The following is a 23,218-nucleotide window of genomic DNA, read 5'->3' as shown; positions in this document are numbered from 1 at the left end:
TAGCTCCTGTAGGGAGCCGGCTCTTTATGTGGTATACCAAAAAGAGGTATTACGTGCAAAGAGTCGCGGTATTCCCTTACGAGTTGCCAGGGGCTTGCTCTATCAATCCAAAGGTGCTCTTTTAGGGATAGTGTGGTCAAGCAGCAATAGGCTTTTCAGAGAGGAGTATTAGACTTCCGCAACACACAGTCAACAAATGATGCACATGACTTATTATGGACATCCACACCAATTTATAAAAATAACACATATCGCTATATAACTTTAGGCACCAAAATCATCACAATCTGGTTTATAATAAATAGCAGGTTTGAAGAAAAAAGGTTTGCAATACTTTATATCAAAATTGAAGCACTTGGCTGCAATTTTAACGTAGAAAACATACGCTGCATAGAAATGAAAATAAATGAAAATAGTTTTTTGGATAGGGCACTAATTCCCAAGGGCGTCTAGGCGCTGCCAACTGCAAGAAGAAAGAGAAGCAAAAGGATATCAGAGTTAAAAGTCCTAAAAATAAGGAAAACACTATTGCTTAAAAAGGCCATGTTTCCAGATCTTTCCCTAGAGGCACAGAGATCTGTACATTTCTTCAGAGAAAGTGGTAGAGTATTCCAACTTATAGCTGTGCCATAAATAAAACTATTGCCTTCCCAGTGAGCTCTCTTAACTTTGGGTACCATCACATTGAAGGCTGAGGAGGACCGCAAGGTTCTAGGTGGATAACAGCATCTGAAATTATATTTTAGATATTTTGTCCACCGACCATTCAGCTCTTTGAAGACAATACAAAGTGCTTTAAAAACAATGCGCTTGCGAATTGGCAACCAATGATCCGGAGCCAAGGAACCAGAGTGGTACTTTGGGATTCTAAGTAACATTCGGGCTGCAGCTTTCTGCAGCACTGGTAATTTGTTTGTTAATCTTTGCTGTAAATTGACATATAGTTCATTACAATGATCTAATGTTGAGTGCACAAGTGCAGTAGTCATAAGTTTCTGCATATCTTTTAGAATGAATGAAAAAATTCTCTTAAAATTTTAAGGACATATCATGACGAGGGTGTCACCAGATGGATATTCTTGTCAAATGAGGTCATTTATCATCAAAGATACTCCCATGTTTTTTTTACCTTAGAAACAGGTGTAGGAGGTGCTCCCTGTTCCTGTAGCCACCAGGAAGGGGACCAGAAGGAAATGTTGTTACCCAGCAGGTGCACCTCAGTTTTGCTGGAATCTTATTTTAAGCAGTTGTTGGTCATCCAATTGCCGATTTCTAGCATTCAGCTATGAAACCTGCTAGCAGTGTCTTCCGGATTGCCAGTTACGGAAACCACTATCTGAGTGTTGTTTGCATAGCGGATGACTGAGAATCCTACATTTTTGATCATCTAAACCAGGGGGGTGATATATAGATTACAAAGCGTAGGGCTCAATGATGAGCCCAGCGGGACTCCAGAAGGTAATGAAAAACTGCTAGACGAAAATGTATCCAAGGCCACAAATTGTTTTTTTTTTAAGCAGAAGGGATTTTAAGATGGGTAGGGCAGAGCCCCTGATACCAAGAGGATGAAGCCGGTCAACCAATATAACATGGTTGACCTATGAAATGTAGCGGACACATTCGGCAGGTTCAAGGCTCATTTGATCTGCATCAAGATGGCTCTCAGTTTTACAGAGCCCACCATCAATGCGGACTCCGTACTATGGTCCCCTCTAAATCCGAATAGTGAATGCTCCAGCAGATTTGTGTTGAAGACTAATACCAGTTCCTTATTCAGCACCTTCTCAATAATCTTGGCTGGAAAGGTAAGACGAGAGATTAGCCGTTAGCTATTTGGGTCCAATGGAGGTGAACTCAGTTTCTGGAGAAGAGGAAGGATGGATGTGATTTTCCACATCTTTGGGAAGAAGCGCTGACTGATCATTTCATAAAAATATTCGTCAGTTGGTTGGCTAACACATTAGGAGCCAACTGGACGATCATGGGAGGACAGGGGTCCAACGGGGACCCTGATTTTATTGATAATAAAAGGTCATAGACTCGCTCCTCTGACAGAATTGAAAAGGATGAAAGAATTACCAAGTAATTATCATTCTGAAGCCCAGCTGAATATTCTGGTTCCTCCTTCAGGTCAGCAGGCACCAGATGTAAAATGGCCGATGTATTCTTAGCCATAAAACCAATATAGCAGTCTTCCACCTTTGCCACAATAAACGATGCAATAGAGTCACACAAAGTGTGACTACTTTCTGTCTTTTTTGAATCAACAATATTTGATAGTTTTTTTACCATACTAAAAAGTTCCTTGGTCGAGTTTTTCGCCAATTTAATTTTGTGCATACAGTAGGCCGATTTCCCCCCACAAATTAAATCTTTGTATTCCCTCATTTTTCATTTATAACTTTCTCTTTCTGTAGTGTCATAAATGTGCCTCAAATTATGGTCTTGCTTCCTACAGGCCTGTATACATAATTTCAACATGTACGAAAAATAGGGCTGTGAAGGAGTAGCTCTCCTGTTTGAGGAGGTTTTTTCTGGGGCTAGTTGTTTACTAACCTGATCTAACTAGGAAAGATAACTGGTGGTGGCGTGATCAAGGTCTGTTGAGGAGGAAAGAACCACAGGGTGTGTAGCTGAGCTCAGCCTGGTGTTTTTCCTAAGGTTAGAATGTGCTGGAATCCCCCAACATTCGTCTTCTACTCATTGTTCCTAATGAAAGGTCGGTGACTACGGACCACTGTATCATGTAGCCTGAGAGAATAAGCCACCTTTTGCCACTTTAATAAATGCCTGAAGTGCTGGCTTTTTAATAAATTGAGCAAGTCTTTTCTTTTCTGGTGGGATGTATCCAAGGTTGTTATGATTCTCTTTTTTTGTGACTTATTATGCCTCTATAGCATCTTGCAAGCCTACGCTTTTTAGTGGTAAATGTAGTCTCTTCTGAGCTGGATTGTCTACAGCTTTCTTACTTCGGTGCATCCAAGTTCTCTCTGAGTTAACCCCTTCACTGCGGCGGCTATTCCGCCGCAGTGCTAAGGGGGCGGGGCGGCCGCATGCTGGTGACAGAACCGCTCCGTCACCAGCCGCGGTTGAGCTGTGCTCATGACGGAGCGGTTCCGTCATGGCCCCGCCCGCTCAATGGAACGCTCAGCGCAGGCGCGGAATCCGCCCCGCACAGGCGCTCCAAGCGGGCCATGACGGAACAGCTCCGTCATCAGCACAGCGCCACCGCAGCTGATGACGGAGCGGTTCCGTCATCAGCAGGGGAGGGGTTAAACATGCGTTCTTAGTGCACCTTGTGTACATGTGCTAAAGAAAATAACATAAGTCTGTATAAGCGTGTACTTGCAGCGAATACACAGTTATGTGGGACGCCATATTATGGTTTGGTGCATGTTGAGACAGTTTGAATATCCTCATGCCCTTATAGATTTGTAGTTTCCCGAGAATATGATGCAGGAAGATACACTCCTCAGAAGCAGTTTAGATCTTGGTACGAGAGGCAGTGCACCATCTATCATTTTTGATGGCTGGGTTGTACTACATCGGCAAAGTATAGTATAAATACATTTTGTGCTGATGAAAGGATAAACCCTTGCTTATTTGTAGCATTGCAGTTTAATTACTAAGGATGGGCTAACTGAGTACCTCTTTTCAGTTAGCTGATGTGTTACAGTTACATATATGTCCATTTGAACTTTTAATTACATGGAACAATTCATGTTACTTTATAGCTTCTCTTCTACTTAGCCGTAGTTAACATGGCACAACACTATTTGTAACCTTTAGTCACATTTATCACATAATGCATGTTAATTTTGGTACTCTATCTGGGACACTGATCTCAGTGTGTTTCAGCCAGTGTATTAAGGGATTTTATTAATTTTTTCCTAAAAGTTCGATGTTATACACATTCAAATTACTACTTTGTGTGACATAATCAGAGTAAAATAGTATAGCATACCACATTGTGGTGTTATGATGGTCCAATTATGTGGTGCGGCCTCCTTTGATATCATATGGGTTTAAATGTTTTGTGATAAAAACTGGTGTTGAAAGTTGTGTGGTGATCATGTAGGTTACATCATTTGATCAGAGTCTTGTTACCGGCTAATTATTCCAATGTATAAGAAGGGATCACCCTTGTTACCGGCTAATTATCGACCGATCAGTTTGATCGATGTCTCCCAGAAAATCTTTGCCAGCATCCTCTTGAACCGGTTGCAAACCTGGCTCGAAGAACAAAAAATTCTGACCCCCCTGCAGGCTGATTTCAGAGAGAAAACGTCAACAATAGACCAGATATTCAGGCTCCAACTTCTCTATTGGAAAACTAGAAGGGGGTAGCCTGTTTCTGGTCTTTGTTGATCTGAAGAGGGCTTTTGATATGGTACCTAGAGATGTACTATGGAGGGTTTTAAGTGAGTTGGGACTTCCCTCTTACCTCTTAAATATACTGAGCAGATTACATAATGAAAATTATGCCCAAATCCGATTTGGAAAAAATGGGGAATTAACACAGCCCATCCCTGTCAACAGGGGTGTCAGGCAGGGATGTGTGCTTGGCCCCACCCTGTTCTGCATTTACATCAACGGGTTGATAGATGGTCTAAGATCATGTAAAGACACTGATGCTCCGAAAATCGCCCAAAAGCATTTCTCTGCTATGATGTTTGCAGACGACACCCTCCTCCTCCTCTCCAAGTCGCCGATGGGCATCCAAAGAATTCTAGATGGGTTTTGCAAGTTTTGTAGTAGTAGGGGACTAGAGATTAACATCAATAAAACTAAATTTATGATCTTCAACCCCAGTAAATCTACATGCCCAAACCCACATATTAATTGAATTCCTTTGGACCAGGTCTCTGTATTTGATTATTTGGGCCTAACTCTTACTGGAAATATGACATGAGGGGCTCAGATTAAGAAATCCAACCTCAAATTGACACAAACTACAGGCGGCCTGGCTAAGTTTTTTAGAAAGACTTTCCACAAGCCAGTTAGCCCCGTTATGGAGATCTATAAAAGTCAGGCAAGGAGCGCTGCCTTACATGGGGTTGAACTCTGAGGGCACTCTAATCACAGGTCCTTATCCATTACAGAGAATAATTTCCTTAGACAATTGCTTGGGCTACCGACAAGTTACCCCTTAGTTCCATTGCGTATGGACCTAGGGGTTAGATCCATTGTTGAGGTAATTGCCTGCAGGCCACTACTCTTCTGGCGGCACCTCTGGGCAACACCGGAACTATCGGAGTACAGACTAGAGCTTTCAGAAATTCTGAAACTCCCTGGCTCCGGGAAACTGTCATGGCTTCTATTTGTCAGGGAGAGCCTTTATGAAATAGGCCTAAAACAACTATGGGATAATCGTGACACAGCCTGTTCGAGCATATCGCGAAAGTCTCTTATCACTAGCTACTGGGCAGATTATCTGCAAAACTTCATGCAGAACCCCCACACGGCACCCTTACTTCACTCTTCCTGGAAGTAAAAGACACCTGCAGGCTGGAAGCATGTCTTGATGATATAAGCCTGGTACTAGGAAGGAAACTATATGTGCAGTTTCGCCATGGCTGCCTCCCTCTGCGGGCTTTCATGGGCAAATGGTCGGGTGGAAGTACCAGTGGGTGCCCGGCATGTAATTCGTGTGATGAGACCGAAGTTCATGTCTTCTTTTTTTGCCATGGCTATCAAACAGCAAGACGTAGATGGCTGCTTCAGCTGTGCAAAAACCTGGGCACTACACATTGCAGGGAAGCATTTAGAATCTTAAAATACAACACAGATTCTTATATAGTCTTTACAGTTTCACGTTTTTTAAGCTCCATTTGGTGCGTCAGGAGAAACTTCCTCAAGATGCAAGATCATGGATATGATTGTGCCTGATTTTATTGTCATTTCTTAATTTAATAATGTATTTTCTTTGATGAATTGTTTTTATTTCTTTTAAATTTTTATCTGCTTGTAAATACTTGTGGCTGTTCTTTTATGGTGAAATACCGAAATAAAGAAATATTGGTATTGTATGGATATTAATCATTTTAAAAGCCTACACGAGTTCTCTCCTATTGCTTCCAGAAGTCTGGAATCTGATCAGAAAGAGAGCAAGGCTAGAGACATTCAACACACATACTTCAAGGTTCTGAATAAAAAACACTTTATTATAAAGCCAAACATTAAAATATACACAGTAGTAGTGATTGTATGTAACTTAAGGTTTCTCCCACTCCCATGTAAATCTGTCCAGTATCTTTTGATTCACAGAGAGGGACACACTTAGATTACCACCATCATTTTCTTTTTTAAGTAAAACAAGCATCCACGTAAAGAGCAATCTGCGGACTCAAGTGCATAAAAAAGATAAAAAGAATATACAATCCACAAAGGAGACTATGTTAAGTAAACAAGTAGGCATTGGGTCTGTCCCGTCTCACATTTTGTGATTACAGCAAAGCACACAACATCTACCCAGCAGCCACAAACAGAAGGCAACGACGAGTTTTAGGAGAGGAAGATTCGATTCAACATACACCTGATTCAAACTCCAAATACAGTCTCCTCCAAGGAAGGGGAAAGGAACCATCCAAGGCATGACTCCTTCTTTACATTATATTTTGATTTACCACTAGATGAAGAAGGCAGGGGGCAAGAACGTTGATAGACAAATAGGGAGCATTGCTATTACTTCATCTGGCTGATTGTGCACCTGAAACAGATTTAGTGTATGGTGCCTTGGATATTAGGATGGTGTTCTCTATAAAGAACTGCAGAATAAAGGTTTCTTGTAATCTGTAACAATCCAGATGCCAGTTTGCATACTTCTTTCTTCGGTATGTCATCGTTTTTCTTTAACATTATTGCCAAAGTGGCTGTGGTCATATTTCGTTTTTTTGATTGTTGAGTAACCAGTGCAGGCAATCACTGAGATTTTAAAATATTTTTGACCCAGGAGACCCATGGTTTGAAATGTCTTTAATCTCATTCCTAAATCTACGCAACATTAGGTTAATGTTCAACATAACAAATCTCTCACATAACCCACACACTTGATGTGTTGAATCTGTAATAATGTATTATAAAGTGTCACATAGGCTGTTGGCATACCCAAATTACTTATGATCAGGCCTCATTACAGTCAATACAATTTCTAGAGTTTAACAAATGTCTGAATAGTAGCCCTTCATACTTTAGTTTCGAAATCAGTGACCAAAGCCTTGACACTCATGAGACTACTGCTTGTACAACTACACATCATTAACTACTTTCCAACTTTGGTCCTAGGTGCATCTAATGAAAATAAATCACTTTTTAAATTGCGGAGCTAGAAATACGCATTCAGAAAGACATGAATTACTTTATTTGTGATCCCTCTTGCACCCAAATAATCAGTGATGTATCATTTGTGTTCTATATTTTATTTATAATTGGTTGTGTCTCCTATTTTTTAATCGTTTTCTGTCCCTTCATGCAGAGTACAGAACAGCCATGACGTATCAGTACTGGTCTCATTCAAGTCATGGTTGCCCTTTGGTGTCATTACCGCAAAAGATATATTTTGATTTTCAGACAAGTTTAGCATTTCAGTGTTGTTTTGAGACTGGTAGTGGGCACTTTGAGTATCGGCTCTGCTGGGTTACACTTCCTCTTTTCTGTATCCAATTGGGAATTCTTTTTGACAAGTATTTCAAATGTCACATAAATGTTGACTGGTCGCTAATGTTTTACTTAAAATTAGTAAACTCTTATGACCTCTCCACAACATGTGTCCTCTGGTGCACACAAAGAGTAAACCTTCGGCTGAAGCTTTTACCACACTGGGTACACTGATACGGTCTTTCTCCTGTATGTGTTCGTTGGTGCACAGTGAGATTGAATTTCCGACTGAAGCTTTTCTCACATTTGGTACACTGGTATGGTCTTTCTCCTGAGTGTTTTCTTTGATTTAAAGATAGGCTTCGCTTCTGGCTCAAGCTCTGGTCACAGTCAGTGCATGAGAATGTTCTCCAGTTTGATTGTTTGCCTCCTTGATATGAATAAAGCTTTGCATTCTTTAGCCCACAGTCACAATTACTATACTTCTGTGACCTTTGCATTAAGGGGATTTTAGGAAGTAAAACCACCTCAGTGGAATGGGTGAAACTACTGTCCCATGGTGTAATCTTTTCTCCTCCCAGTTCCTGATTTATTTCTGACCACCGCTGACTCCTAGGAAACGTCCCCTCATTGGTACTCTGCAATATGTCCACTTTAGATTTTTCTCTTGATACTTTTTGATCTGGTGCTTTTTCAATCCATTTTATTGTATCTCTATCTTTGTTTTTTCTGTTCTTAGGCACATCACCTGTTGGGATTAAAATAAGAGTCCTGTTGTTAGCTATTTACATGTAACGAATGACCAGAGAATTGTCATTTCACATGAATCATCTTTAAAAAATAAAAAAAGAAGTGCTAAGTAACAGTAATCTACAGACAATGCTCAACTAAAGCATTACTAATTCCCTTGGTATTATATTTTCTTATTTGAGCATTGTGTTAAGATCAGTGAGCTTAGGGACCACAAACAATGTTAGCTCTAGTGTGGAAGGCAAATCGAGCACTATGTGCTCAATGTTAAGATAGACTTTTGCCAGGTAGAACTAAAGGATGAAACATACATTTGAAGCACTGTATGCAAGATAATTGCTAACTCAGTCATTAGCTATCAGCCCAATTAAGCAGGGTGTCAAAAAGGCCAGAAAAAGGGATCACAAAACAATTTAAAAATAAACCAGCACAAGGAAGATACTTAGATCGTATGCATAAAATGCTTCAACAGAAGTGTTTTATGCACCAAATATCAACCTCCAAGATACGAAATACTAGTTCAGTAGACACACAGTGCTCACCAGATGCAATGGACATCAAATGCATGGTTTGCATGTGGCCATCAAAAGCTGTGCCATTAGTGAATGAGGTCAATTAAAGGTGAACTCCTTTGTAATCTTCAACTTGACCAAAAGATGGAATTTAGACACTCAAACCCTGATTTTATAGGAAGTCATACCAACATCTTAATGTTCCACAATGTGTCCTACTAGCAATGGAGCTTCTATGAGCTGCTAGCAGGCCAAGAAGACTTTGAGTGTATGAAAAAGTGGCGGAGTATAAGATTGGGAGAGTTGGCTCAAATAACAGCACCATCTGCTGTTCTTTAACTGGGGGGAGTGTTCCTGGTGTCACATACTTTGTGCTGCATTGAAATTCAACTTAAAACTGCTCTGATTCACAAAGTGAGCAGTCCAGTTGAAAAGTTGTTTTCTTTCCAGTCCTATGATCCAAGAAGATTGCTTTCAATTTCAACACAGTAATTTATTTCATCTGTATTATACCGTACCCCATGATGTTTTACTTATCTAGATCTTGTTTTCTGGCATTAGCTGATGGCTTGGTCCTGGGTATATTTCTTGGTGTGGAGCCTGCATTCCCAGTGATGGACCATAGGTAACAAGGTGAAGGGGATTGCTCCTTCTCACCATCTGGAGTGTTAGAAGTCATTCGTCAGGCGCCATTGGTAGAACAGGGAAGGGGCAGGGATGGGCCACAGTGATCAGCGTGGCTTGCACCTAATACGTTTAGCATACAGTTTACACAAAAGCTTGATTGGGAGGTGGTCTATATCAAGGAGGGCATCTGCGCATCAGAACAACCTGCAAAGAGCATGTAGACGACAGTCATATTCAAAGCGGGTCACAATTTAGATACTGAGCCTTTAATAGGAGCAAAGTGTTCCAAATGTACATGCCAGCAGAAAATCAATGAGAGGCGCAGTAGGAAAGGAGAGGATACTGTTGGAATATAAATATGGGTCATTAGTTTTCTGTGCACCAACATGGACTTGCAAAATTCTACATCTTCCATAGACTTGCGTATTTCCTCAAATTCATCAGATATGTTCCAACAGGCTTTAAAGTGCTTTATAAAATAAACCTGCATTAAAAGAGCTCAGTCCTAGACTGAATAAAATGGTTAAGTCTGTTTTTTCCAAAAAGCTCCATTTTTTAGCTCTTGACTGTTTTGAGGATTGTAGTTGAATTGTTACTATCATTATTTCCAGCTTTGATAAGATTTTATGACTATTTTGTTACTATTACTGGTATTTATGTAGCGTAAAGCTTTTGACCCATGCCACTTAGGAAAGGGAATTCCAGATGATAAAATAAAAGGCCATTCACTCATTGCTGTCTGCAAATAGGTGCACTAAGAATCTTCTGAAAGCTCAACTTAAATGCAAAAAACCTCAAGCTTCTCTTGCACCTTCATCCAGCCAATGGCTCTCCCAGGTGCGGTTAGTGCAAGTGCACACTCTAAGTATGTACTAATCAGTGTTATGCCTTGTGCTCTGCCCATAAGTAAATTAGAAATATACAAAGGAAGGATCCACTCAAGCATAGATATTGTAGGCAAACATTGTGATCAGAACTTGGGTGGGAAACTGCCAAGAATAGACAAAGGAACTGACCAACACTGAGGAAGGTGGCTTGGTGACGTTGTTAAAACCATAGTTATAGATCCACATATTTTAATCTGCTATAAAAGTATAGGTTTCAGTGTTTATATTTAAAGAAATTATAAAAATGGATCACTTCGAAATTAGCTCCACGTGTTGCAGCCAAGCCTTTGCAGCCAATGGCTGCAGATACTGAATAGCTAGAATGTGTTAAGAGAATGGGTCTGCCCCCTGCTTGTAACTAGTTGTGCATCAGTTTTAATCCATTCATGGTTTACCTTGTGGCCCTGATTAGCAGTATCCCTCATACATTCCTATCAGAAGAGCTGGACTACTGAACTATTTGTAAATAAAGGTGTCTTTAGAGCCCCCCCCTGTACGATTAACTCCTCTAAAGTAAAGGCAAGATGACATAATATTGGGGTGAGGATATGGTGTAATGACCCACGCTGATGACTTGGAGCTGGGGAACTCAACATAATAACAAGAGGAGAAAAGTAACGCAAACCTCCAGCACTGAACACTTTTCCTGATTTTAAATTTTTTTCTAAAATTAAAATCAGAAAGCCCATGTACTGTCAACAAGTAAATAATAATAAAATAAACGTTTCTCATTGCTGATGGTTTGCAATACCGTTTTCAAAAGTTTTATATTTGCCAAGTGTGAAAACGTACTACTTTTTGTAGACGTATAAATAATTTCCACTTTGAAACCTGATAATGTTTTCTGAAACTATTGAAAATGTCTACCTTGTTTCAAAGGGCTTACTAATTACAGTCACCACAGCTTAACGTAAACACTACCTTTCCAAGATGTCCATCACACGCGCAAGTAGCTAAATAAAGGCGTGGCATGCTCCACTACGCATGTTGTTCAGAATTGCCCCGTACCAGGGTGCTGTCTAATTAGGTTAGAAAGTACAGAATTCTCTAGAATCCATAAATACTCCCCATAAGTTGACTTTATTGGGAGGGCAAGGGTCCGTTTCTAGAACTGCCTTTGGAAGTGGGGAACCTGGTTTGAGTCTCTGCATCAGTTCAACATTACGTGATTGAGATGAAGAACTTAACATTCTTGGGCCTAACAAAAGTAGTCTGCTTTCCAAATTAGCGATATGGCGTAACAAACAAAGCTGTCGAATTTGGGCCTGGGAACCAGGTTCAAGTCTCGGCGTCGGCTATACAAAAAAAATGTTGATGGTAACAAATACATTTAAACTAATAACAAATATAATTAAACAATGGTTGAACATGTACAGTTACAGGACTGGGTGAACAAACAGTGCAGGAACAAGAGAAAACAAGTGGGAGGGGGAGGTACACGGTACAGGTACCCGAGGAACGTGTCTGACGAGCAGGAAACAAAGAAATGCGAATGCAGGGTGTGTTTATTAGCTTGTAAGCCAAAGCGGGAGGGGGGACGTGTACAGAACAGGTGCCCTCGGAAGGTGACTTATTAGTAGGAAACACCTAATGCAAATGCTATGTGTGGGTTAGCTCAAAAGCGAAAAGTCAACCAAAAAAAAAAAAAGAATATTCACAAGGCAGTGTAAATAAAATAAAGAGTAAGAGCACGAGTAACCGGGGCAGTCCTCGTGGGAGGTCACAAGAGGAGGTAATGCTAAGTGTATTGACCAATCAAAAGCCGGTATTTACAAAGGACAGTAAGAGGAACCAATGGAAAAGAGGGCAGTTCTTGTAGCCTATATTCTAGATGCATGTCTCAAAGAGACAGCACATGTGCTGCCTAGGTGAGACCTAAAAACTATGGCTAGCAGTCAAAGGTGATCCTAATATTAGTGGCGTATCGCAACATGATAGGGCCCCTATGCAGAATGTGGTAAAGGACTCCTGAAACTCCCATATTGCACAGATCTTAATTGGCTCTGGGTTTAAAAGTCCCCCAATAAAGTTTGGTGACCCTCTGCACTGCAGGAACCTACATTACGCCCCTGCCTAATATATGAAAGGAAACAGAATGGAAGGTTCACTGAAATCTCCATTGTTGTTGCATGATTGATACATACAGACTACACACCTGTCCTGTACTAACAGATTCCAGGCTGGACTTGAACGGTGCACATATTACTGCCCTCAGCCTAACGCTGCACGTGCATGCCAGTGTACAATTCAACAGAGTTCTGACAATGTGGACATAAGCCAGAACCATGACGGTGTGCACATGCGTGTGATATTCTTGCAGGCCATTAAGTTTTCAGGTACTGTGCATCTCCACTTATCCGTTAAAAAATGCATATATGTATGATGTCCCCGTCTTAAAAACTTACACTGCCTTCAGGTGCAACCCAATTGTGCCCCGCTATAAACACCTGGAAGCAACTCAATTCAACCTATGTAGTAGACAAGAGTAATTTACTGGAAAAAACAAACACTCATAGGGAATACAACTTAAAGCTTTTACACTCATTATTCAGAAAGATAAAGATGAAAAAAAGTAGCCCTTCACTGGAAAACTCTGTAAAGTCGTGCTAATGTGTTTGGGTGTGAATAAAACCAAGGTGGCCACGTTAAAAAAAAAAAAAAAAAAAATGTATGATGTCCCCGTCTTTAGGTTGTGTGAAAACACTTTAGTATTCCAGACATCATATGAACCTTATGTGTGGCTTGCCTTTTCCACCAAGCATTGCTGCAAATGTTTGCCCCACACATGATTGTCTCTACTGATTTCTTGAGCATAAATACTTGGCGTGGTTAACTCACCGTCTCTTCCTCGGTGCCGGCAAAGTCAACTGCACGGATCTGTTCACATGTTAGATCTGTTGTCATAACACTCTTTCATCAGGTCCAACGAGGGCTCGCTCTGTTGCGATGCCATCAATTTTAAAGGAATCTGAATTTTTTCCAACTGGTATCTTATCTGGAATAATGCCACTGTTCTGTAGTTGTGTAGCTGGGCTCAAATTTCCATGTTGTGTGGCCCTCTGAAGATGGTTTGTTCCTGACTGGTAAATCAGTTTCACACTTGATGGTATTTCACCACCTCAACTTTGCTATCTCATGCAATTTTCTTTCTCCACAACTGCTTAGGCCCGCTTTGTAACGTGTAGGTTCATGAAATGGTTCACTTAGGGTTTTTTGCAACTGGTGCCCCCACTAATCCAATAGTCTGCGGTGTCTTGCTGGCATGGCTTGTTGGCTGCTTGCATACTGGCTGCTTCGGATGTACTGCTTGTTGATGTAGTGCCTAGGTTCATGGTATATGATAGTTTCACAGTCGCTATTGCCACAATGGGGAGGGCTGTGGGGGGGGGGGCAGTATTTGAGTTTACATTTGCTTTACTTATACATAGGTGGGTGTGTGGTGCAGCTACCAGTCAGAAAATTATCATGCTCACTCGTGGTTAATCCAGGGCGCTGCAAGCATGAATCATCCTCTTTTAGAGAATTGATCACTCAGACTGCCTGTAAGCTTTCAAGACGTTGATGGATTTTACACGGACCATGTGTGACCATGCAGCTGTTGTAGAATTGCTCAGTAATGCATTTATGATTGGTTTTCATTTTCCAGCCTCCAGACTGACACTCTGCCTCACTACTTAGAATCACTTTGATGTGTTGTTCTGTTTATTTCCCCAAACATGCCGAATAAACTCAAGCCATGGAAAAGCTGCTCAAAAGCTCCAAAGTGAAAGTCATCATGAAGGCAGACATGACAACTGCGGTATCAGAGAGGACCATTTTCAGTAGAAGAGCCAAGGCCCCAACTCAGGTTAAAACCACAAATAAGTGGGGCCCAAAGACTCTGCATTGTGTCCTCATCAATTGAAGATCAAAAAAGCGCGTTTCTCCAAAAAGTCTTGTCTTCTGTAAGTTTAACAAAGCAACACTGGTGCTTGTAGAATTTTGACTTTTGTGTTTGACAAGTATTACAATGTGTGTTGGAGACTAGCAAAAATTCACTTAAACTGCAGTATGTCTCAACTACCCATGCTACTGGAAACAATGGAGCTCACACAAAAATATGAGTGAAAACAAAAAAGTACGCTTGTACAATAATAAGTAGTAACAAGGGCGCAAGATAAACAGAATACTGAACTCCACCTTTGATTCTTCTCAACGGAATGGCTTTGGGCCACCTGCCCAGAAAGAGGAGCCTTACGGATGCAATACTACAAACACATCAGTTCAGTATATCTACCCTTTGTCTACATGTTATACGTTAAAATCAGAAAAGGAGTGGCCTTAACCCACAGATGTCAACAATTGTTTCCAGAAAGAGATAATCAGTTTTAATAGCAACCTTTGAAAATTCCAGGAATAATATGTTAAATGAACCAAAATCCAGTTTCTGAACTTCTTCCTGAACCATTCCTCAAGGGCATGACAAAAAACATGGTTGGGGCAACCCTCAAGCCGTCAAAGACATTTTTTAACCATGTGGAACTTACTGTCTACTTTATAAAAGAATTAACAGATTACATTCAAGTTATACTCGGGTACTGTTGAATAGCAAATAATTCTATGGTGATATGATTAACAGGTAAACAATGAGGTAAACTCCCAATAATACTACTGCAATCTTTTATTTTAAAAAAATATTTTTTACTGTTTTGGTGTAATGGAATGCACACACAAGGTATCAAGTAATTGAGAATGGATATATATGGGAATATTGTTTTGTCCGAGTTTCATCCATAACTTTTAAAGGACCAATGATTTCCATACTTATAAGTTAATGGAATGATTTGGTTTGTGCCTTGTGAAAATCAGAGCGGTTTGAACTTCATAGGATCGAGATTCAGTGATTACAAGCCAGTAAGAAAGACAGTCCAAAGAATGAAAATACAATAGAACTTTAAGACCTGATACAATCCTTAGAGACAAAAACCCACAATGAAAAATAATCATTTAGTAATGTATCCAATATTTAAATGTGATGCAGAAATAATAGGTTATGCTGAAAACTCGTACGTTATTACTGTGGTCTTTAAAATATCCATAATGTTGGCTTACAGTTGGCCACAATATGAAACATATGACTGTTAAAGTGCACACCACATGTTGAGATGCTTTAAAAAACCTTTTTACAAAACCCTTTGGTTTCAAAATATAGAAGAGAAATATCGAGCTAGCGCAAGACATCCTATAGACAATAAAGATAAGGAAAGGACATTCTAACAGTCCTCTTTTGAATTTTAAAAAAACCCACAAAGAAAGCAATATCTCAATAGTCCAGTGCCAAGAAATCAAAATGGTGCAGGAGGAGAAATGAGACAAGAAGACTTTAGGCTGCGATTACAAAATCACCTGGAGAAATCTGTATTCATCATAGATTGTAAGCTCCTTCAATTTACATAAGTATTTAAAAGTAGAGAAATCATTGGATTCTTTTTTACCCTAGACTCACGTATGCCTAATGATGCTAGAGTAACTTCACAAGTCTATATGATAGTAATGACTTTGCAAAATGTGCATTGTTGCTTACAAAGTTGGATGTTCCTGGCATTGTGCATGATCACACTCACAACCTTCCTTTTAACTATTTGTTCTGTCATCACTGCAAAGCACACTACAAAGGAACATTTACCAATCCCGACAGGTCTTCCTCGGTCATTCAGAGAATAAGGATTTGCAATTTCAACCCGGAAAGTCAGGTTTTTGCACCCATGAACAATTACAAAATAACACTTAAAAAATAATGCAACTGACTCAAAAAAATACTAACAAATGAGAATTTTGTAAAACTATTTTAATAGATTTTTTAAATAACAAGCATTTAAAATATCAATAGTAAGCATTGTATTTGTTTGGTTTCTAAAATGCTTTTATTAAAAAAAAGACACAGATGTTTTGCACACTAACTTGCGTTGGGCTGAAGCTTTGCCTCGAGACTGATAGGATTTTATTAACCTTCGCTGGAAGCTGGTCGAAATATGCTGTAATTAATTTACATTACTCAATGGTTCTTCCTCTCTTTCCTGGAGTTTTGTTGGATTGTGTTTCTCAAAGAATTAGCCTTAAGGTACAGGCCAGCTCAAGGCTGAAAATTAATGTAATGTGCATGCCTTTTTGCAATAACAATTTTATTGATTTTTATAGCATGGCCCATAGTACACATTTTTTTATCCTTAATAGAAGGTGCACATTTCACTATGTAATCATGCCATCAAACTATCTATTACCAAGGTGGCCCCTCTGCGGTTGTTTAATTGCAACAAAAAAAAAAACGAAACACAACACTATAACGTAACAGAAAAATACAAATCTAAATACCCCAAACCCTTCCCTCCCCCTCTGGGGCCTGAGTATCAGGTCAAGTCACAATTCAGCAAAGTGTGAATTGACATTGCCGTTTGTATGCTTCCATCTGGGGTTTCGTACCTCCATTTATTCCCAGACTTGCTCTGTACGTACCATTTAGTCACACACTCTTAGGCCTCCCAATGTGGGTGGGAAGATTGCCTCAGTTTTCTCTTTCCATATATTGCAGGACTTGTTGCCATACTGCCAGGAAGTTATCACTGCCTTTTGTGATATGTGCATATAATACCTCCACTGCCACTGTTTCACAAACTCTTCAGCAACAATTGTGCCATGTTGGGCTAATGTGTTGCCTCCACTGCCTCACTATGTTCATCTTGGCTTTTAGTATCATTTGGAAAAATTATTTTCATAATTTAGATCTGTTCTCTTCCCACCCTATCAGGTATTACCAAAGGATGGGCATGGCAGGATCTGCTGGCATTTCGAACCAAGTTAATGAATTTAATGGAGGGCAGCACCTCTTTGCAATAGGTGGTTATTAATGGATTAGGCTCCCATATAGGAAGGATGATCCCTCTCCCAAAGACCTACAAACATCAAACAGACAACTCCAAGAAAATCGTATGCAGTTGATTTGCAGTTAAGTACAATCCTATCATCAATTTTAAGGACGATTCTCTGTGTTGGACTGAGTGGCTCTGCTTATCCCCATTCAGCATATGAAATTTCTCTGCTGATGTTTGTTCCCTTTTTCATACTTCTACTTGTCCCTTCTCCAAATCACCATCAACATTTGACATAGTCCTACATCTACCCCTCTGTTCCTCAGTATGACACAAGTAGTTTTTTCCTGTGAGTGACCCTGTATCCACCTCCTCAATTGTTGGCTGCATCACCCACTACCTAATTTATTGGTATGTAAACGGATTGCCCTAATCCAGGTTAGTTGAGATTTTGCAGTCCAGGAATGATATAATCAATCAGTTAATGAACATGTGTGCAGCAATTTAAGAGTTAGCCTCTCACCATCTCTGAAAGGCTGAACCAGTATTTATGGAGCTAATCTTCGTCAGTTGGCATAGGAATGTTGTGATCTTGAGTTTCCCTACTACCTTGTCCCAACTGTTTAATAAAGAGCTTATGATATGGCTACAATATAAGTTTTAGAGGCCGGTGTTTCCTAGGTATGCAGATCAAGTAACCGTAAGGGGATTCCCAACATCACTGTGTCAATGTGGACCCAGAGCTTGTCTGACTTTCTTCTGGACCATTTCACAAATGATCATCAGTCTGCTTTACTGCCTAGCATCTGAGCTAACATTTCATTGCATGCACACGTTTATCCGTCTTACAACCAATGAACAAGATATACAACACATCTAGCATATCACTAGTTAAATTTAAAATATGAATACAAATATTTGAGAGTGTAAGACAAACCCATATTAACCAGACTTCCATTAGGCTCATCTTCCACAGGTCTCCGTTATGGAGTAGTCCAGTTTCCCTCCTTGACTCCAACCCCAATGGTGTGCACCACTGCAGCTATAATAATGCTACATCTTCATAGTACAGGGAATCGGATGATCCCAGGGGCCACCAGGTACCAGCTATCTTGAGTTGACTTGCACTAGGGCTGGTGGATAATCCTTGCATCGTTTCCCTGGCACCTTTGGCCACCACTTATTTCTTGCATTTTGATCTTTTTGTCCAATTGAAAGGCTTTAAGTTCCTTCACGTTCACCCACCTACTTATATTTTGATACTGCCAGACAGTAATGGAAATGTCCGTCTGGAATTTTACAGTATTTCTTCTTTCAGAGGGTAGAACTACACTTTCACCAGCATGTCCCTTGGTTGAACAGAGCCACTCCTTCCTGTGTACATCCTGTGAGCTCTTTCCACACCAACTTTGTCTCCCTAGTGTTGTAGAACATGACCAAACAGTGTCGGGTATATAGTCTGAAATCTGATCCTTCTGCATCTTTGGTTGAGTATGTGATCCTAACATTGTCCCTTCGCGCCCTATTTTCTAACTCCTAAAACGTCAGATGGAAGAACTTGACTTGGGCATCAAGAGTCTTAAATTTACTTCTTAAGACCACTCGTTTGGTTTAGAGTTTTGCCGTGTTTCCATCAATCTCAATAAGCCTTTTGCCTTTTTGGTCCTCATTTCTACTGATCAACTGTATCATTGAATTCATATTCTTTTCAATGTTTTCCAATTATTGGTGCAGGTCTGCCTTCCATTCTCCGTGACAGTTTGGCAGGCAGGCTTTAAGTAAATTTTTTAATAGAGTTGTGTCCTCTTTCTAGCTGTGTTGGTAGTGTACCACCACCTACTGTGACATTTCTGAGGTTGTAAGAATTCCAATAGTAGTCTATCCTTTTGTACTCCTTGGCAATACTTCCCTTACTTAATGCCCAACCTTCTGCTGAAAACCAGAGTAGATATTGTGAGGGAGCCCCCCCATTCCTTGACTCTTACTGAAGCGTATGAGGATATGTGGTGTCCACCTGCACTGGATCCTCTTCCCAAAAGCTGCTCTGCGACTCTCCTATATCTAGTGCCCGATTAACATCAGATTGTTTGTTTTAAAAGTGACATATTCATCCTTATCTTGCTAACATGTTATATTTTGCCCCATCCGGTGTGTTGCTCCTCCTTTCTCCTCTTTGGTGCTTTTCCGCCAGGTGCTTCCACCAAAGCAATGCAGTTCTTCCCCTGTACAGAAGTGGGTTTCCAGCCTCACCAGTTCTCAATGAATGTGAGGTCTGCCCTGCTCCTGATGAACCACTAGTCACCTGTGGAAGAGCCCAAATATAGGAGGCCCTATCGTAGCACTGTGGTGAGAGCTCCTCCACATCTAGGACCTCCTATCAAGTTGACTCTGCATCAACCTGGAGCCCTCCACCTCTCCTGCTATTACTTGCCTTTGATGGGCACCATTCCCAATGCCCCCATTCACGTCCAAACTCACAATAACAGGGTGGACTTTCAATATTCTTTACTTCTTCATTGTCAGTATCCAGGAATCCCCTTCATGTGGAAGTCAGGGGAAATCGTTCACCGTCTGGTGTTGAGCATGCATGTATGGACTGCACCATCTTCTCAGCTTATTGGCTTTACTTGGCTGAAGTACTCTGTGGTGATTCTCTTCCAGTGTGGTAGGCTTCATCTCAAAACCTAAGTTGCTTAACCCTGGGTTTTTCTGTACTTGCACATCTTACTTTGTAGCAGATGAGGGTCTTTATTGCCATTTCACTGAAAGATTGGGCTGGGAAGAGAGAGCCTCAGGGAATTGCAGTCACCATCTTTGCAGTATAGCAATGCCCCCGATTCCCCCTTTTAAAAAATGTTACAGTGTATTTTGTTAGTCTTCATTTTTTTCAGAATTCATTTACTTTTTAACTTTTAACACTTTTTTATTTTTATTTTGCATATCTTCCCTTTTTTGTTTCACAAACCGATATCTGTGCAGAAGATCTAGCGTCCACATGATGTTTAAATCACTTTGAAATTACTGTTGTTGTAGAATATTTTGCTTAGGTGGTTGTATATCTCTTGTCTTAGTTATTTGCTCTGAGACATTAATTATTCTGTAGTGTTAAAACTGGAATTCAATCCACATTTTAGGATGTTACTTCAGATGTAAAGGCATGTACTAAAAAAAACATCCACGCAATTCAGTTGGGAAAAATATTTTCCAATATTTTAGCTGAATTCTCTTAGAAGTCCATAATAATTATTTTGGGTTCATTCATGCTTATTAGGCCTTTTCTCCTTTTATATTTCAGTGGGTGGTGTATAATTGTTTCAACCTGACTTAAGCGTCCTATCTTTCAGGTTTATGAATAGAGTAAACATTTTATCTTCTGTGTCGTCATTCAAAATGAACTCCTTTCCTTTTTCTTGTCTTGGGTAAGTCTTATGTACTTTTATTTTAGTCATTAACTTAGGTACTTTTGGAGGTCGGACTTCAGAGAAATATTTTTTTGAAAATAGTTCACTTTCATTTTTTCTGATCAGATAAAGGTCCTACCAAGTAAAAGGGTAAGTCTGTTGTTGTATCCTTCAAAATCTCACTGGTACTTGCTGATTTTTCTTTTGCCCTTGCCTTCAATTCTCTCATTCGTTTTCTAATTGATGTTTTAGCTTTACTAGGAACATGGTTGTGTTCTGTGTGGTGTATCACCTTCTCGTTTTTTGTAATTGCTCTACCACGGCACTTCTGTTTGTAGTATTTCGGGCACTTCCACATTGTTCTTTCTCCAATGTCTTTTTCCCTATTGAAAATATATCCGTCCACTATTAACTGTCTTTTGCCTTTTTGGGACGTTGTGTATGTTGCTTCTATGTTTTCTTCTTTTTCTTGGCTGAACATTGTGTAGTCTGTTTAAAGTAAGAAATATTAATTTTATTAATGAAATGTGTTTCCATTTTGTATATTTTCTTCATATTTAACTTTTTTCTGGTAATGATTGTTTTATGTAAACATGTGCAGTCATTGTTTTACTTTCTTTCTTACAGATGTGGTGGTTATATATATATATATGGTTATATATATATATATATTTGTTTAGTTGTTCACTCTTTTTATGTTTGGCTTGACAGTGCAGCTTTCTCAAACCCACTAGACAGAGTGGGCTTTGGGTTAGCCCCCTACTGCCATTGGCTTATTTGTGTCATCCCCCTTCAGGCACAGTCTTGAGACTTTGCCAATCACATCTTAGCTCCGCTCAGATGAACATTGCTCTCTCACCTAATGTAACTGGCTGTGTGGGATATCATTCCACTTACAAGGAAGCATTTCCATTACAATGCCGTTCATACATGAACAGGAAATGAGGAGAAACTAGTTCATCTTCATCGTAGTGGGAGCTCTGCTTAAAACCGGTGAATAAAACATGCAAAATGCTGATAAAAGGTTTGTTAATGATCTAATCTCAAGGAAAACTGCCAGTGGAAAGGTCAATATATTTAGTATGCAAATAGCAAAAGGTCAGATGTACGCAAATGATGTGTGGTGAGGCAACAATGTTCTCACTTAGGGTACAATAAAACACATTCATTAGACATATACATACATATTGCAACAGTAAAACTGCAGACTCAAACGCTTGCAGACATTAGACATCTTCAGTATGCAGAATTTTGCACTTTTCAGTCCCAAACACTATGTGGAAAAATTATTCTAAACTTTTTCAAGAATTTGCAGAATTATTCTCCTACATTTCCGTACACAAATCCTAAAGTAAATGCACAGAGTCCTTTTAAATGTTGGCAAAGATTGAGTTAAAAAGTGAACAAAATATTTACAAACTGCATAAAGGTCTTTAAAGAAAAAATATTGATTAACACAAGACAAAATCCGTTTGACAAAATCCTAAGAAAAAAAATATAGAGCATTCACTACAGTTTCGTGCGCCTCCGTCAGTTTTAAACTTTGTTATCTACATTAAAGAGATGGTCCAAAAAAAATGAATATATCTTCAGTGAGAAGCACTCCAGGTTTAGGGACACACATCTAATGCATGTTATTTACATTGACACACTGGGGCTGTGCTCCTTGACTATCGCATAAGACACACACACTAGATATTGGTGAACAACTTTTACTTGAGGTAGATTTATGTACTAAGAATTGTATCACAAATCTGTACTGCACACACAGCCTACATGGCTACAATGACCCATAAATCATAGACAGTATGCATCAAAAGACCTATAAAGACAGGGCAGACTTGAAACCTCCTAGTTTGGGAGTGTTTCGCCATCAAAATGAACTTCATTCCATATCTCCTATATGCAGCACAAATACTAACTCTGAAGTTCTCAAAATCGACTGTTTTCAATTTGCAAAAACAAGTTATAGCCTTCATGTGGTTAAATAAATCAGCTAGATTTCCAAAACACTGCGTAGATCAATTATTGAAGGTGGTTTTCTTAATGCTGAGACATATGCCTGCGCAGCCCAATTAAGACTGGCTCTCTAGACAAGCCATATTCAAAATGCAATTTCAGTGTCCAGGACTAACAACTTACTAAAATACTGTTAGAGCACTGCTTCCCAGTGCTCTAACAGCTGTGTTAGAGCACTAGGAAGCAATGATCAGGAAAGATAGTAGCACAACATATCTGTCCCCAATGACACCCACTGTTCACTGCAGCATAGCCTGGACTAGGCAGAAAAGTCCTTTATATGTTCACAATCCAATGAAAGCTCATTTAAAAGACGAATGAGATAGCACTCACAACGGTCACATTGAAAGCCATGTTTGGACTTCAAACAAACACTGAAGGGGCTGCACTGAAATGGGCACAAAGACACGAGTTGGACACGTCCAAAAATCCAACACTATTGGGCAGTGATATTACTAACTATGAAAGGTAGTAAAGCTATGTCCCTCAAACCTGACCTATTAGTGGTGTTATTTGACTACACAGCGGAAGATACCTCTCACCTTTTGATACTTACTACAGGCAAATGCAGTACACACATT

At 39.8% G+C, this 23,218-nt stretch overlaps 1 protein-coding gene across 8 annotated transcripts in view; it reads right to left on the bottom strand.

Annotated features, from left to right (window-relative positions):
- Positions 1–23,218, bottom strand: part of LOC144763308 (uncharacterized) — a 317,771-nt gene that overhangs the window by 91,821 nt on the left and 202,732 nt on the right. For 2 of the 8 annotated variants that reach the window (XM_078648779.1, XM_078648780.1), the window contains exon 10: positions 6,144–8,344. The exons of 4 other annotated variants lie outside the window; for them this stretch is intronic. In XM_078648779.1, coding sequence (XP_078504905.1) covers positions 7,746–8,344 — 599 coding nt within the window. In that variant the 3' untranslated portion in view covers positions 6,144–7,745. Of the gene's footprint in view, positions 1–6,143; positions 8,345–16,184; positions 21,108–23,218 lie in introns of those variants that run through there. 2 more of the 8 variants (XR_013596208.1, XM_078648782.1) reach the window with 2 other exon arrangements.

Source organism: Lissotriton helveticus, chromosome 6 (assembly GCF_964261635.1).
Source record: "Lissotriton helveticus chromosome 6, aLisHel1.1, whole genome shotgun sequence".
Taxonomy (NCBI): Eukaryota; Metazoa; Chordata; class Amphibia; order Caudata; family Salamandridae; genus Lissotriton; species Lissotriton helveticus.
The sequence above is the reverse complement of the archived record's forward strand: the minus strand, read 5'-3'. Positions and strand labels throughout refer to the sequence as shown.